We start from the raw sequence: 14,557 nt of genomic DNA on the forward strand, positions 1-14,557 counted from the left end.
TCAGTGACACCGGTTCTTAATTAAAACAGTTTTAGGTAGTCATTAAGTGGTTGTTATAAAGTAACCTAATAGGCTACAGATCTATTACATAGCTCAGTCAAAATCATGTAAGAATATGCCTATCGCCGAGGTTTTGACCTGTGAACAACACACACACTTAGCACCAATAATGTTGAGAATATCTGCCCTAAGCAACATATTACGCCATGTGATGAAGTGTTTAAAGCAGGAAAAGAAGAGCTTGGGATGTAACTTCTCTCCTCTCTCACTCCCACACACACACACACACACACACACACACACACACACACACGCTTACTGTACTTACTCACTCACACACACACACACACACACACACAATCCTTTTCCCTCTTCCCTCCCTGTACAGGATGAGCGGTCAAGGGTGGAGGTCCCCTACAAGCCAGAGTGTCAGACAGTTGCCCTGTGGTGAAGGAGAGACAGTCTCCTGTCAGCAAGTGACTACCCAGCACACCCTCTTAATGCTGAGGTTGTTTTTTCTTTTTACTTTTAAGTTTAGGGGCAGCCGTGGCCCACTGGTTAGCACTCTGGCCTTGTAACCGGAGTGTTGCCGGTTCGAGCCCCAACCAGTGGGCCGCGGCTTAAGTGCCCTTGAGCAAGGCACCTAACCCCTCACTGCTCCCCGAGCGCCGCCGTTGTAGCAGGCAGCTCACTGCGCCGGGATTAGTGTGTGCTTCACTTCACTGTGTGCTTGTTTGTGTTTCACTAATTCACCGATTGGGTTAAATGCAGAGACCAAATTTCCCTCACGGGATCAAAAAAGTATACTTATATACTTAAGTCTTTTTAAGTCACACCAAATCGTGGCTCTTGCACTTGCAAAGTAAGGCCAAAAACCCAGGGAGAATACTGTTCAAGAAATAGGCTATCCATGACTCCAGTCCAGTTGCTGTACTATAGGCTAGTGCTGTCCATGCATGATACTTTCTACATGACTCACCGTCACCATCAGGAAGGCTGCGGTCTGCGTCCGGTCCCTGAAGCCTTCCCGCCGTGGACCCCTGAGAGAGGCGCAATGGCCTGACATCATGCCTAAAATCACGCTGGTCAAAGAATACCGTCCAAGGCAATGAGTCAGAGCCTGCAACAATTAAAGACTCCTGCGCTATCTAAACAGAGTTTGTGGAAGCAACACATTTTCAGCTTCTAGATTTATCCTTGAGTTTTATCCATTCTCTGAACAAACAAAGATTTATTTTAAAAAAGCGTCATCCTTGATGTTGAGGAGTTCTTTTCCTGTTGCGTACTCTTTTCCATTTCTTGCTTAAATAGGCTATCAAAAGAAATATTATACGCTCTATCTGCATTATGAAAACAAATATGTGATTCACATAGGCCTACACTTATGCTCTCGTTTTTATCCAAGTAGGCCTATAGGCTATCATATTTTAGTTCATGCTTTGAAGAGACAAACACACTTTGGCTTGGAAATTCACTTAACGACTCATTTTCGCCATCTTTTGGTCAGTTTTGGTAGCCTACGTCCTGGGCAAAATACTATTTGTTTTATTTATTTTGTTGCAATATAAAATTAGGCTTGAATTAAGTTTACGCTTGTGCGATTGTTGAGTTTAATTAAACCTAAGAAAAGAGTAAGACCAAGAAAGCCGATCGGTTATGTTTGCGTCTTTTGAGTGGGGCTTGTGTGACTCCATAGTCGTTGCCTCAATTCATGGCACACAGTAGGCCTTAATTTAGTTTTAGGCTGTCAGACCTTTGACGCTAATCAATCAGCTAATGCCGAGTTGGAAACCGAAGATGAGCAATCCGTCTTTTCCCTAGGTGTGTTTAGCTCTTTTCCAAATAATGGGATATAGAATTAAGCATAGGTGGGCACTGGGCAGTCATTTGACGTCCACTCATCGCCGAGGGTTGATATTGCGCTGCTCTCAGGTGCCTAAAGAAGACAATGGCCCATTGTAAATCAGCTGATCCCACGTGCAGGGATGTGCCCCGAGCAGCGCGCGACTAAATCCCGCGATTGTCTGTGAGAAGTAATCGTTGTCTGGAGCCTCTGGCACAGAGGTAAGATAAGGAATGGACTAACCGCGATAGGCTCTCACATTACTGGACTAACAAGTGGAGTTGACGGCTGTGTAAAAGCCTCCACGAGCACAAGTCTCAAGAGGACAGACAAGTCCGAACCGACCGACCAAGCCTGTAATTTGATGGCTGAGCCAAGCATACCACCACAGCTGAGGATTTTAATTTCAAGCTTTTCTGTAGAAGTTTTACATCTTTGGAAAATACGTTAAGCCTTCAAATCTCATGGCTGTCTTAACACCATATCCTTTTTAGGCAACACTTTGGGAAGAAATATAGCTTCTAGATCACATTTTAACTATAGCCTAAGACCACACAGGGAAATAATTATTCTTGGCAGACTTACTTGAGGCCATATTTGCTCCCCCATTAGCATTTTCTTATTCATTTAACACAAATGATTGGAACAAAAACATTTAATCTAGGCCTACTTAGAATTCAAATATTTTAGTGTAGCTGTATTTGCATCCACACTTCAACCTTGAAACATTTAGAGAACACCCAAACCTGGCTTTCCTCCACCAACTGAACTCAGTGCAATACTCAATCACAGTGAATATGCTTGTGTCACCAGCACCTGGTTTGCACAAAAGATGCCCTGGGACTCTTTTGTATGCCCCTGGGTGCAAATGGGCACCAGTCCGACCTGAAAAATACTATGCTGTGGCACTCCACTCTGAATGTGTTAAGTTACAGCTATTTAAGTTGATGCTGAAGTGCCAGAGCTGACACAACACAATTATGAAGCGAAAACACTGTTACATTAGCCCCTATTAAGTTGCCCACCAGATTGTGATCTTAATCCCAAACTGGTTCATAACGGCCTAATCCCCTTGACACACAACACAGAATCCCACCCACAAATTGAAGAGGGCCCTCAGGTAGGTACAACAGTCAAACGAGCCTCTCGTCCTATCCCCCCCCCCCCCCTGTTTTATTCTGTCTCACACAACCTGATGAATTGATACTGTAAGACCTCTCTGGGCATGCAGCCCAACTGGTTGTGGGTTCATTAGCCGGGCTCTGTTCCCATAATTAGCCATAGTTAGGGAAAACAGTTTGATAGTGGTGATGAATAATAGATCTATTGCACAAGTGAAGTGTTTGTTGCACATTCTTGAACCTCAAGTGCATTCTTCCCCGACAGACAGTAACCTAGCTCTGTGGGAATTCCCTCTGGTCACGTCTGCTCTAGACTGATTCAACAAGTGGACCAAGTGTTAATGTTAAATGTTACAATAACAAATCTCTCCTAACGTTCTGTTGGGCTTTGATCGTCAGGGTTAAGCATTATCCAAGAGGTCCTGTTTATGTGTGAAAGGTTTATGCATATTGTTAAGGGTTTGATTTTGCTCATAAGTTAAATGAATTCATTGCTTAGTTTGTATCGTCCTGTAGCCCAGCCCTAAATAATGTTATTTTCCTGTTTGTATTGTCAGAGGGCCCTAAGCTATAGCAGAAGTCTTGTTTTTCACATACAGGTAGTCTTTAGTGAGGTTATTTTGAACAGATGTCCATGCTGTTTGCTTACAGGCGTATTAAAGCGATGGTTCGGAGTAATTTCACCCTAGGGTCTTTTGCACCATGAGCCAAACACCCTCCCAGAACCTGTTTTCCCTTGGTCGAACCCTGGTCGAGTAGCCCTGTCAGAAACTAATGAGTTTCTGCAGGCGTAATGGAACCAACTTTTATCTCGTAAATTACCCCACTAATAATGCCCTGAATGGTACGAAACTTCTACAGTATGTTCTTTACTCATAAAACGAGGCATTAAAAAAGTTTGTAAGTACACAGGAGTTTATTTAAATAACACTTGGGTGTTTGGCTCGGGGTCATGGTGCAAAGGACCCTAGGGTGAAATTACTCCGAACCATCGCTTTAAGTCTATAATGGAGCTAATTGGCTGATTTGTTATCTTGGTAGCCTAATGAACAAAATCATGACATTTTCTTAATGAAGGCAAATTGATCATCCCATTGTCCCCTTGAAACAATCTTGGTGTGTGTAAACATGGCCCTAAAGCCATTTCATCTGCTTGTTGAGCTGCTGGCTTGTTGAAACAGTTCCCGTTGGCCTGTTAAGACAGTTGACTGGAGCATATAGGTTGCCAGGTGATGAATAGGAAAACTCTTTCTCTGCTCGTTTTTGTTGTTGGATGAACTGTACATCACCTGTGCTTGTATTTAAAACCTTTATCAAACCTTAAAAACCTTTATCAAACCTTTAAAACCTTTATTTACAATGCATTGCTGAATGAGATTTGTGTTGGGGCTATGAGGTTTAACTCAAGTTGCTGTCAGTATTTTCCAAGTTTGTAATAGTTATCTTGCTTGGTTTCATTTTTCTTTGTCATCCAACATGCCATGCAACATGTATTCACCATATGTATGTTATTAGAAACATACTCTTATCGGAAACATATATTCATACTGTGTACTGCATACACATATGTAACAGCCATTTATTTCCTTGAAAGTAAGTACTTTTATTTCTTCTTTAATGGCTTCTGGAAGCCATAGTCACTGGCCAGTCACTCTGAGCAACTCTACAGTGACTGACGTTTCTTGTTGAGCCTCAGTCCAACCAGATGTTGGTCAGACTCGGGTATTAGGTCTCACTCACTCTCCACGGTGTCAGTCAAACACAAACTCACAAAAACTCAATAGGTTTTAGAGAGAGAGTAAGAGAAGGTATCAGTGTAGACATTTATGTCATCATATTTTCATATATAAAGATATCATATTATATATTTATGTTATCATATTTTATTAGGTTGATATTATTAGATTGTATTGTGATACAAACGTGTATTGTTATCAGAGCAAAATGATCTTCTACTGTCCAGTCACAGAGCTCCCTCAGGTCTTTTCCGCTGCACCCTCTAAATCTGCACAATGTGCTCAGGGGAAAAAAGAGTTTAAGAGACATCATGACATCACTGCAGCAGTCAGCTGACTCCCACTCCTCTCACAGTGTGACCGTCTGACCATGTGAGAGGCTCTGTCGTTGTCAGGAGCTCCTGGAAACTTTACAGCTGCCACAGGATGTAATCTGACTCGCCTGCTGCTTCTCCCACTGCCTGTTGCCAGGCCGCTATACTGGAATGACAGACATGTTAGTGTTTATATTTTCGGGACACTGAAAAGCATGTAAGAATAGAGGTGTTGCATCTGGTTTGAAATTTCAGTAAAGATCTTCAGTCCAGACAATGTCGAATGAAAAATCAGAGTGTGTTGCAAATGGCTCTCTTCAATTGTGAGTGAGGTATTAAAAACAATAATGGGGTACTGTTTCTTAGTGCATGATCCCATGAGGTACATTTCCAGTGAAGCCGACTATTTAGGGTGTTGAAACGCTACACCTCTGTCGGTGTGTGTCAGAGTGGAGGAGAAGGCGTGTAATACGTGATCAGAAACACAGCTCTATTTATAACGAATCATACGGCCTGCCATGCCTCACTCTACTCACGCACAAGGACGAGTTTGAAAGGACAGACACAGCATGCCCCCTCTGTGGTCACTGAGATCCTTACGAACACGCTGTACAGGGCTATAGGGGGCTGCGGAACAGGAGACCTGCAGAGGAATCTACAGGTAGGCCACATGGCACTTTGCACCGCACGAACAATCATTAATTTGACAGAGGCAACATGGACAGCTGGAGCGATAATAGGCTACGTTTTAAACCACAATGCTTTTAAAATTCAAAGTTACTTAATCAGCCACATACATCATTGGTAATGTTGTGAGCATGATATTTTTTATATTTGTTATAAAACAAAAATGAGAAAGATTTTAAAACAGTTTTACATGCTCACTATTAAACATGAAACACTGACATGGAAGTCTTGAGAAAAATATAATGATAAAGGGAATGAAAAAATAAACATCTAGGCAAATGACAAGAAAGACTTACTGTAAAATGACTAATAAAATAGTAGGCCTAATGCTTATTTAATAACAGAAGTACATAAAGGCATGCAAAAATTAATAGTTCAATAAATAAGTTGTTATTTCCAACAGGGAGTATATCACATGGTACAACAACATTGTAGATGATATGCATTGTTATATGCTCAAGGTAGTGAGGTAGCTGTGCCTGTTTTTCCTCTACTCCATGCCTAAGACTATATAAGCCAGAATGGCACGCTGGCCATCTGAGGGATATGACTACCTATCATATAATAGAACTACCTGGGTCAGGGCCATAGAGTATATAAGGACAGGCAGTTAATAATGCTTTTCACTTCAACTCTTCATGTGCACACAGAGGGTTTGAGGGGTGAGTTTTCATTCACACTTTAGTTTGTTAATTGTTCATTCATTGTTTAGTTTAGAATTAATTGTTTAGTTTAGAATTACTATTATTGAGTTGCATATAATGTTCATCCTAAACTAAATGTACCGTATATTCCCTTTTCATTGCTGGTTGGTTTTCTGGCTACGATGCATGTGATGCACTCTGCAAAACATGTTCATTCTAATAAAGTTTGCTGAATTATTCCCTTTTCATTGCAGAGTTGTTTTCTGATTATGATGCATGTGATAGACACGTGAGCAATAGAAGGTTTCATTGTACAAATGTAGAAAATGTGCATCTCTAGTTTCATTTTGTTATCTTTATTTACAGTCTAGAGGGGCTGGTGACTCACTCGTCAGTCATGGATGACTTTGAGTACAGCGTGCACATCTCAGAGCGGGACTGGGACTGCTTTTTCCAGGAGTGTGAAGAGTGTGATCTCCTTCCTCCAGTCCTAGCTGGCCTGGACGAATCTGGCATGAGTGACATTGACGACTTGAGTTGCCATCTCTCGCACAGGACGTCACGACAGGGCAGAGACGTTGCTCAACCTGACCCGGACGTAATTGACGGACCCCCGGACTGCGAGGGGTCACCAGTGGAGATGTACCTGGACACGTACGGGCTGCGCAGTCCAGACTACATATTGTCCGGCAGCGAGGACGATTTCCACATCGAGTCAGTCAATCGGTTTTTCGAGCAGCTGAGAAATGTGAATTCTGCTGAGCAGTCACCTAGAAATCATCAAACTGCTAAAGGAAATATAAGGAGAACCCAGGAAAATCTGTGTAATAATGGGATAGATGATGATGAATATCCACCCATCAGTCAACTGTCAAACGGTCCTCTTGGAGTGAAAAAGGACCAAGATGCTTTTGGTTCAAATGACGTCAAGTCAAAGAGTAAAACAGACCCTCGACATCTGGCCAAGTGCACGGGTATTCAGTCCAACACTGCTGCAACAGACTGGTATACCCGTAGCACGGAATTAGTAATCAGTGAGGAGGACCAGCCTGCGAATCCACAGAAGTCACATGTATGGAAGGAATATGACAGAAGAGATACATCCCATAATAATTTAACCACTGAGACGAAGGTGCAACCTGTTGAATTGGGATCATCTGACACTGCTACAGTGCTGAGCTCAGACTTGGCCACCTGCAGTGATGGCATAGATGGGATGCGGGGGGATGATATGTACGGCCAGCCTGGGTTCAGGAGGAGCGCGGAGCAGAGGGAACCAATGCCTGGCCAGGGGCTGTCTCCCTGCTCAACCCTGCGCAGGAAGAAGAGAAGGAAGAAAAGGCTGAGCATTGAGCCTGTCGAGCCGGAGCATAACATTGAGAGCCTGTTCCATGGTAACCACAGTGAATCAGAGGAGGACAGACATGCACGCAAAGCAGAGGTGGACCGAGAGGCACGTCTGTCAGGGGACTTTGGCACAGTTAAAATGGCTGACAAATGCAGCGGTCCTAAGTTCCTGACACTGCGCCCTGTGATTGATAGCTTCTCTGATCACTTGCCAGGGCAGGCAAACTCACGCACATGGAAAGACAGCATTCCAGTGCCACGAGAGCTATCTGCAGCTGGAAACCAAGCTGACAGTATTGACTTACCTGAAACACACACAGGGGCCTGTCATTTGAAGAAGATGGAACCGAGACGCCGAAGCACAGATATGTCCAGTGGAAGGTGCTGCGAGAAGCCATTATCACTAGTACAGTTAGTTTTGGAAAACAGCTGCAATTCTGCCGAGAGACCTATGTCAGCAAATGTCAATGAGCAAATGAAGATCGCAACACTCCCTGTCAATAACCGTGTGTCAACACAAGACGAGAGTGATAAAGTGACAGGTAATTTACAGCAAAACAGCACTCAGGCGCTGTATAGAAAAAAATCTGACCAGGTTACAGTCCCCCATACACCTCTTGAGACTCTAGGATCAAGCTCTGAGAATGGGCCAAAGATTGTGCATAGCCCTGTAGAAGCTCAGAGAAAGACAGATCTACCACTCTCACTAAATGGAGTATTGAAGGCTGGAGGAGGAAATAGTCATTCATCCGCACCACTTGCTCAGATTTACAACTCAGCTTTAGATTTAGGAAAAGTTATCCCCCTGGATTATTCAGCAATTTCAGCCATATCACAAAATGGCATTGGACCCAAACATACACATAACACTGATGATTTAAAAAAAATATATGACTCATTTTCAGATTTTGGTTTGAAGAGAAATGAGATATTAAATCAACTGGGTTCTACATGTGATATAGACAATTCACTTGATGCTCCTAAACCATCAACAGATGCCACAGCTATCAGTGACGGTTATATTATCAAAAATGCAAATACTTTGGAGTGTGTGCACCCTAGGGAAAAAGTCCCTCAGAAACCCACAAACAAAGACTCTCCAGCCAGAAACGACACAGTGTCACAGATGATGCCACTGGATGTTGAAGGATTTCAGGCTCAAACATCGTTACTAGATAACAACAACAAGCCCTGTGCACCGCCAGCACATTTAAATGACCCAACAACTGCCGAATGTCCTGCAGCTCTGGGGAAAACAACCAGTGATAAACAGATGCAAATGAAGGAGGAAAGTGCTGTGGAGACAGATTTGAGGCCTGATAACACCCGGAGCAAACAAATCATCCCATATCCTGCTGAAACAGATCCCAAAGATCCTGCTCCTAGAAATGGCCCACTCACCAAAGGCACACACACTAAGGAACATGGCATACCTCAAATGTATGGTGATGAGCAAAGCAGAAGATCTTTTCAACCGGTGGCAAAAACAGACTCAAATGTTAGCTCACATGATAAGTCATTATGTGAATTATCAAAGGCCAGTAGAACTGATAGAAATGCGGTGGTATACCCTTGCACCAGCGCACTGAGTAACACGGATAATGATACCCACAGTAATATGATGATTGCGACCAAACCTGCTACAGAATGTAATGAGGCTGGCAACAATGAGATCCAGCGGTACCCAGCTATTTCAAATGCTCTGGTGAAAGAACCCTGCAAGGCTGTCTCAGTAAAACCCACTCCTAGTGGGGAAGTGTACAGACCTGACACAGATGAAGACCGAAACACTCACCCCACACCCCTTCCTGAGGAGGAGAGTGAGGCTGCTGTATCAGAGAAAAAGGACATTGAGGCTGCCACCAGTGACCCCTCCCCTGTGTTCGCTATGTCTTCCTTCTGGAATGAGATGGAGAAGCTGACCATCAATGACATACTGCGTTTACGTTTGGTCAGCCAGGCCCAGCACCCTAGCATCCTCGCCCCACCCGACGATGATGGCAGCTTTGCCGAGGCCTCACACGCCAGGGACTCCGGCTACTTCACGCACGTGGATGACTCGAGGCCCGATCGGTCCAGTGGGGACATGTCCACCATGTCTGACTTTGACGAAGACCCATCCTCGCCACTCCAAGAAGTTCCTAAGGAAGGTGGGGATGAGGCATCGGCTAATCGCTGTGACATTGTGTGGGTTAACGATGATCCTGATTCGGTCCTGGCCACTGCAGAGGCTGACGACGTGGTGGTACTCAGCACAGAGACGGCCATTCCTCAATCTCGTTTTGCAGAGCAGCAGTACTTCAGGAAGATGTACAAGAACATCAGCGTGCAGAACCTCCGGGCCCTGGAGAACCAGCCCCTCAGGCAGATACTGAGAAATGCCTCTGTGCAGTCCCTGAGATCATTGGATGGTGATGACGACCCGCCAGACCCTTTCTACCACATAAACACGTCAGCACATTTTTCTGATGACGAGTCGGTGGCAGATGGCCATGGTTTCTCCCTTTCAGAGATGATAGAGTACCTCTTTTGCGACGATGACACCAAGTCCACTGTTTCAGAGACAGAGAACCTGACCTCGTATCACATCGATGGAACCTCCGTCTCAGAGAACTATGATCATTTCTTCTCCGAGTTTGAGGCAGCTAACCTTTTCTTCCCAACGTCAGAGGGATCCGCAGGGTCATACTCGGGTGAGAAGTTGCCTATTTTCTGTTCTCGCTCAGGTAACCAGACCCATCAGTTCCCCGAACTGTACGACCACTTCTTCCCCGATTCTCCGACACAGTCAGATGAGGACGAGGAAGAATGTGAGCACTCGCCTCCGATCCGCGTGGTGTCCCGCTACGATTACAAAGGAGCAGCTCTGCCCCACTGTACTCAAACAGTGACTAGTGCCAGTAACTCCAAAAGCACAGTCTTCTGGACCAGCCCACTCTCTCTACGCAGAGTACGGCGCACCAGCCCTGCATTGCCCTCCTATGAGCCTTATTCCTGGTCGCTGGCTCCTGCCAACAACGCCAAGAAGACTGGCATAAGGACAATCCAGCCGATCAATGTCATGGGCTACGAGGACCAGGGCTCCTTCCCAGACCCTCTTCTGTGTGACCTGGAGAGCCGCATCTTCAGAAAGCTAGCCGAACAGAAGATGCAGTTTCCTGAGGTGCAAACAGCCGACCCCCGTAAGTATTCCACTATTTTTAACATCAGTCAAAGGTCACGCACAGTTCTCAGGATGCTCTCAACTCCCTCTTACTCTCAGTCATATTTCCTGTTACTGAGCTCTAAAGAAACTGTGACTTTGTGATGGCAACAGGATTTTCCCCTGGAACTTTGCTGCCAATCCCCTTAATAATCGGGATGTTGGCCACGGATTGCAGAATTGTGCTTTGAAATGATGTGCAGTATAGCAATCACAGTGTCACCGTGCTGACTCACACATAAGCACAAGCGCCACATGTCTCATTGATGTTTTCCTGCATGCCTCTCTCCGTTTCCTCTTCCCTATTGTACTTGCCATGACTCATTCAGTCCAGGTGCCACGTGCAGGGAATGGTGGCTCTGAGCACGTAGAGAAAGTGTCCGTGGCTTTCGTGCCAGAGGAATGGCAGTACGTGAGAGTCCATCCACCGCCCGTTTGGCTGGCACCTTCAAGTCACCCGTGTGCCAGGAATGATTCCCATATTAAACTTTGAGTTAGAAGTAAAAATAGACAAGCACATTCCCTGCTTCTGCTTACAATGTCTCAGTGACCGGTTCAAGTATGATCATCTGCACATTTGATGTCTTCCACTTTGTATTGATACAAGTTTTCAAGGGTGGACTTGGCTAAGCTGCTTGTCAAAGCCTGAAAGCCTGTGTTTATGCAGCCTGGAACATTTGTTGTGTATGCTCCTGGATGCTTGGACTGGTTCCAGGTGCAGGGCTTGACCAAGGCAGATGGGGAGGCAGTGTGCAGCTGTTTGGGCCGTTTAGAAAATCCCCCTGATCTGTTCCCAGACCCCAGACCCAACCCCACCCTCACATAATCGCCATAAGCCTGAGCCTTTATTCCCCTTGTCTCACCTATGTCTCCAGTATCCTCTGGACCATAGCTAGTAGCTGTGCACTGGCAATGCAATTTGGGTCTTCCAGTTTAAAGAATTTCAAATCACAATTCATATAGTGAAATATACCTGGAAGAGCTCTGAGCCGTCAACATCTGTATTTGTATTTGCAGTTAGTGGTGACACTGGCTACATTTACATGTGTGTTTTTTTCTCAATTGGATTGATATAATTCCGATTGAAGGCATTGGATCAACTGTTCACATGATAATGTAATTCGATGTGATCCGATCCGATCAGGTGTTATACAGGAACCAATTTATCGGAATAGCTGTATGACATGCATGCATTCATTATGTTTGGTACGGGGTTTAAAATCAGCTCAAAAATACAAATCTGTTGTTTGTTCAAAGCAGCTATGAGGCAACAGTGTGAAGCTGCTGCATGTTTACTGATACTGGAAGTAACTTTTATGAAGAGACGTTTAAGACTGTCTCAGAACAATCTCTACTTTGGTTAAGATCTTAGTAGGCTACATGTGGTGTCATAATTGGCTTAATGAGATGTTGAGATGATGAGATGTTAAAGATAATCACAGCAGTAGTGAACTTGTTATGAAAGTGTTTTCACAAAATATAGGTTTTGTCATGTCTTCTCAAGATTCTTTAACCCTGTTAAATGTTTACAAGGCTGTTCGATCGGATATCAGAAATAGAAAACACCATCCCTTTAGTGTTTTATTCCAATCAAAGTGTTTATGAGTAATTTTTACTCTGATTGAGTCTAATTGGGTTAAATGCCCATGTAAACCACCTACTGTTTTACTAAGTTAGCTCTGATACTCAGAGTTGCTCCAAGTCTGTTTTACATCTGAAGTATTCTGACACATACTGATTGATGATAGATTTCACAGCTTACATTGAGTTCCTTAATTCAGTTCTCACTTCTTTTTTTTCAGGGATAGATGCCCCTCTGGTTCCCCTCAGGCAGTCAGACATGTGTCTGGTCTGCATTGCATTTGCCTCCTGGGTCCTAAAGTCAGCCAGCCCCCAAGGTGCTGACACATGGAAAGCTGGTATGTGTTTTCACTGTAAACATACAGTACCTGCTTCAACCCTCATTGGCGCTTACACTTTAGTCTAGTAATTGAATGCAATCTTTCAGTAGTCAGCATGTATTCAGGCCATGTAGTATATGATTTATATAGTTATGATTTATGAGTTAAATTTTGGATTTAAAAAACAACAATAACAAAAAAAACAAAATTAGGTGATGATTTCATTCTCACAGAATGAAATGTAAGGTAGTACAAACAGCGTTTCCACACAATACTACTGTAGCTCTTCAAATTCCTTTCCTCTCCACAGTTCTGCTGGCCAACATCAGTGCGTTGTCTGCTATCCGATACTTGCGGCGGTACGTGAGGGATGAGGCTGCTGGAGCCAAACCGTTGCGTCAGATCCAGTCCTGAGTAATCATGTTCCACTGCCTATCAGGAGCTCGGTGTCCCATCACAGCCTGGCAGTACCATGCTCCATTTCAGCCAACATACCGCTGTCTTTATCCAGCTAACTGGACTCAGTTATACAGGCCATAACCTCTAGCTGTGTAACAGTGTGCCATCTATGATATATGTAGGAAACATATGCATGTATTTAATGTATAGTACATGTGTTACATAGTAATATAGTAATTCAAGCACAGTTTGGGAAAGGAAATTATAAAAAGACTATGGCCAAAGAGATATATTATAGGCTGTCATCTTCCTTCCAAGTAATGCACTAGCAAAACTTAAAATGACCAAATGCATATCCCTTGAAAAATGTATATTTTTGTAAATCAGGATATATATTTGTACTTGTTGAAGAAAGTTAAAGTATGTGTTCATATAGACATGGGTGTTCATCGAAAGTGTTATGGAGAGTTAATGGGCTATAATGAGAATATTCATTAAGCATGTTGTGATTAAGGATATGACATGATGTTTGTTTGTTAAGAACAGTGAAGGGGTAAAAGAATCTAATGTGATGGAGTTCAATCCTCTATGGACATGGACATGTTATCTCAAGAAAACATGAACCTTAATGTGGAGGCTTTTTTTTTGCTGTGTGCCTCATTAAAAATTAAAAAGAGTTTGCTGGTTGATTTTGTCAGGTAGGTAGGCATTAGAACATTATACTACTAGTCTCCATGTTTTATGATGGTATTTGTTTTTGTTTTGCTTTCACTTAAAAACAAACTGTGGAGGGTGACACAAAGTTTCTCCAGAAGAGGGCAACACAAGACCATGAAAAAACATCACATCACACAGGGCCGTCTACAGACTACAGTATCCTTATTTTGAGGTCAATGATCCACGATGTCCTCTGTGTTTGAGGGCAGTTATTGCTGTGTATTAATAAAAATAAAATAAAAAGATTCAGAGGGGGTTAGTAGTATGCAAGCACAAAAAATCATAATCAGCCAGATTCAGCCCCCCCCCCCCACCATCCCCCCCCCCCCCCCCCCGAACATTGGTTGAGTTAGCGCTATCAAGTGACAAGTAAATTACCCCACTAACAATGCCCGGAATGATGATTCCATTTATTTTCCGAGCTTGGTGTATTGTTCCATAGCTTCATGTATTGTTTATTTATATTTGTTTTGTTCATATACTCAAGAGAAACATTTAAAGAAAGAGCTTCACTTAGGACTGCAACATATAGGCTATTGTAGTATATTTACTTATATAAAACGTGGCAATGTTTATACAAAACACTGTTTACAAAATGTGAAATGAAGACCCTCAACCTTAATTCAATGAAATTCTTAATTGGACC

General features: G+C 43.5%; 1 protein-coding gene across 1 annotated transcript; it reads left to right on the top strand.

Moving 5' to 3' along the window:
- Positions 1-5,298: 5,298 nt before the first annotated feature.
- On the top strand, positions 5,299-13,873 carry perm1a (PPARGC1 and ESRR induced regulator, muscle 1a). The gene is made up of 4 exons (XM_076276771.1): positions 5,299-5,675; positions 6,712-10,874; positions 12,697-12,813; positions 13,106-13,873. The coding sequence occupies exons 2-4, from the start codon at positions 6,743-6,745 to the stop codon at positions 13,207-13,209; spliced, it is 4,353 nt and encodes a 1,450-aa protein (XP_076132886.1). The 5' UTR covers positions 5,299-5,675; positions 6,712-6,742; the 3' UTR covers positions 13,210-13,873.
- Positions 13,874-14,557: the final 684 nt, after the last annotated feature.

This window comes from Alosa pseudoharengus, unplaced genomic scaffold, assembly GCF_046254945.1.
Source record: "Alosa pseudoharengus isolate Yale_2024_CS ecotype anadromous, Long Island Sound unplaced genomic scaffold, YU_APseudo_1.1 YU_APseudo_1.1_scf_9, whole genome shotgun sequence".
In the NCBI taxonomy this organism is placed as follows: Eukaryota; Metazoa; Chordata; class Actinopteri; order Clupeiformes; family Clupeidae; genus Alosa; species Alosa pseudoharengus.